General features: G+C 55.4%; 1 protein-coding gene across 1 annotated transcript; it reads right to left on the bottom strand.

Moving 5' to 3' along the window:
- Positions 1-1,164: 1,164 nt before the first annotated feature.
- On the bottom strand, positions 1,165-1,572 carry NHLH2 (nescient helix-loop-helix 2; the record flags this gene model as incomplete). The annotated part of the gene is made up of 1 exon (XM_081224226.1): positions 1,165-1,572. The coding sequence occupies one exon, from the start codon at positions 1,570-1,572 to the stop codon at positions 1,165-1,167; it is 408 nt and encodes a 135-aa protein (XP_081080352.1).
- Between the last annotated feature and the right edge of the window lie 358 nt (positions 1,573-1,930).

Raw genomic sequence — 1,930 nt, 5'->3', positions numbered from 1 at the left:
ACTATAACAGTGAAGTGCTAGTGTTGCTGATCTCACAACAAAAGAACCTTTGAGGAACAAACATCTTAATATATAAAATATGTTTAGAAACAGGGAGATGTGGGAAATTTGTTATACAAGTGCAATATAATTAGAGCAAAAAGAAAGACCACAGTGTAATCTCAACAAACACGTAAAAAGTTAGACATGATTATTCCACAGGAGAAAGTGTAAACACTTGACTATAAATAAATCGGCACAGAGTGTCCAAAGTAAAATCATCACCACTCTGAAAAATAAGTGTCTTGAAAAAAATACGCTACTCCTTCTAACATAAATAAAAATAGGTTGTCTTTTCTAACTGCACCTATGGGTCCACATGTTTAAGGTCACAAATAGATGTTTTTGGATATATAAAGGGGCACTTCGCCTGAAAAAGCAATCAGATATTAAATTTTCCATTTAAATATGGATTTTCCTGTCTACATTAGCGTCAGACCTTGGGGTTAAAAATCTCACCAAACTCAAATCTTCCCACAATATCTGTTTGTTCTCAATGTATCTTTTTAACCTTACCATATGTTCTAGGCTTGTCTGTTTTACTTGGATTCTAATATAATCTTTCTTTTCACAATGGATCAGAAAGTTTCCTGTTCCACCCTCTGTGTCTTGAATCTCTGCCCTGGAGGAGATTCCCTCCCCTCCCCTCATGATGTTTGGTGATTTGTCAGTTAGAAAAAATCCAGATAGTCTAAAGTTAGAAGCCCAGACTCTGAGCTTCTGCACTCGTTCTTTCAAAACATGAAGATCTGTGGGAGATGAATGTAGGAGAACTCAGTCTCCAGTGAGCTAAAGCAACAACCCCTAAAGGGATCCTAACACGTGGAGGGGAGGCCTGGAGGCCACTCGTCTGGGTGCCTCCAGGAGGTTCGCCTTGCCTGGAAAATACTCCCTACAAGCCCCAGGGCTCGCCAGACAACCCCACCCTTCTGGAGTCGGAAACCTTCCAGAGTCGCCCTGCAGACAGGAGAGAACACGGTGCGAGCCTCCTACCCGGTCCAAGGCCGTGGCGGCGGCGGCCGTCCCGCTGGGCCACCGCTTCCTCCTCCATCGCCGCGGCGGCCGCCCGGGTTGGCCGCGTTTCACCCACTCCCGGCCAGGCGGCCCCGCGCCGCGACCCCGGCCCTACACATCCAGGACGTGGTTGAGATAGGAGATGTAGCAGATGGCCAGGCGCAGGATCTCGATCTTGGACAGCTTCTTGTCCGGGGGCAGCGTGGGCAGCAGTTTGCGGAGCTCGGCGAAGGCCAGGTTGAAGGCCTCCACGCGGATGCGCTCGCGGGTGGCGTGGGCCGAGCGGTACTTGGCCGTGGCGCGCCTGCGGCGGCGCTTCTCCTCGCGGCTCAGCTGCTGCGGGTGCGGGTAGAGCGCGGCCCGGCTGCCGCCCTTGCCGTCGCCTTCGGCCTCCTCCACCGGCTCCAGGTCCGACACGCTGCCCAACACCTTGGCGTCCGCGCCACCCAGCGACTCCGGGTCCGAGGGCGCCGAACTGGGGTGGTCCGAGTCGGCGGCTTGGTCTGGACTCAGCATCATTTTGGAGGCTGAGGGGGAGTCAGAAAAGCGATCAATAAAAGGAATGGGGGTCTTCTTTGGATAGGAGCGAGAGCGGGCGAGGGCCTAGCCTACCGGGCCTCCGCGCGGCCCGGGCCGCCTCCCCACGGCAGGCCGGCGAGCTCCGAGGAGCTGACCCCGCGGGGAGGGAGAGCGCCGAGGCGGGCAGGCCCGAGAGCCGAGCCCTGCGCCACCGCCCGGCTCAGGAGCCAGCGAGGCCTCGCCTTGGCCCAGGCCGCATCCTGGACCTGACACCGAGGCCTGCAGGAGACCCACACCGGCCTGCGGGCCTGCTCCGGGGAACGACTGCAAGCCTGCGAGGCCGCTCCTGGGTTTTGTG

Source organism: Mesoplodon bidens (assembly GCF_964165515.1).
Source record: "Mesoplodon bidens genome assembly, chromosome: 2".
NCBI classification, from domain to species: Eukaryota; Metazoa; Chordata; class Mammalia; order Artiodactyla; family Ziphiidae; genus Mesoplodon; species Mesoplodon bidens.
The sequence above is the reverse complement of the archived record's forward strand: the minus strand, read 5'-3'. Positions and strand labels throughout refer to the sequence as shown.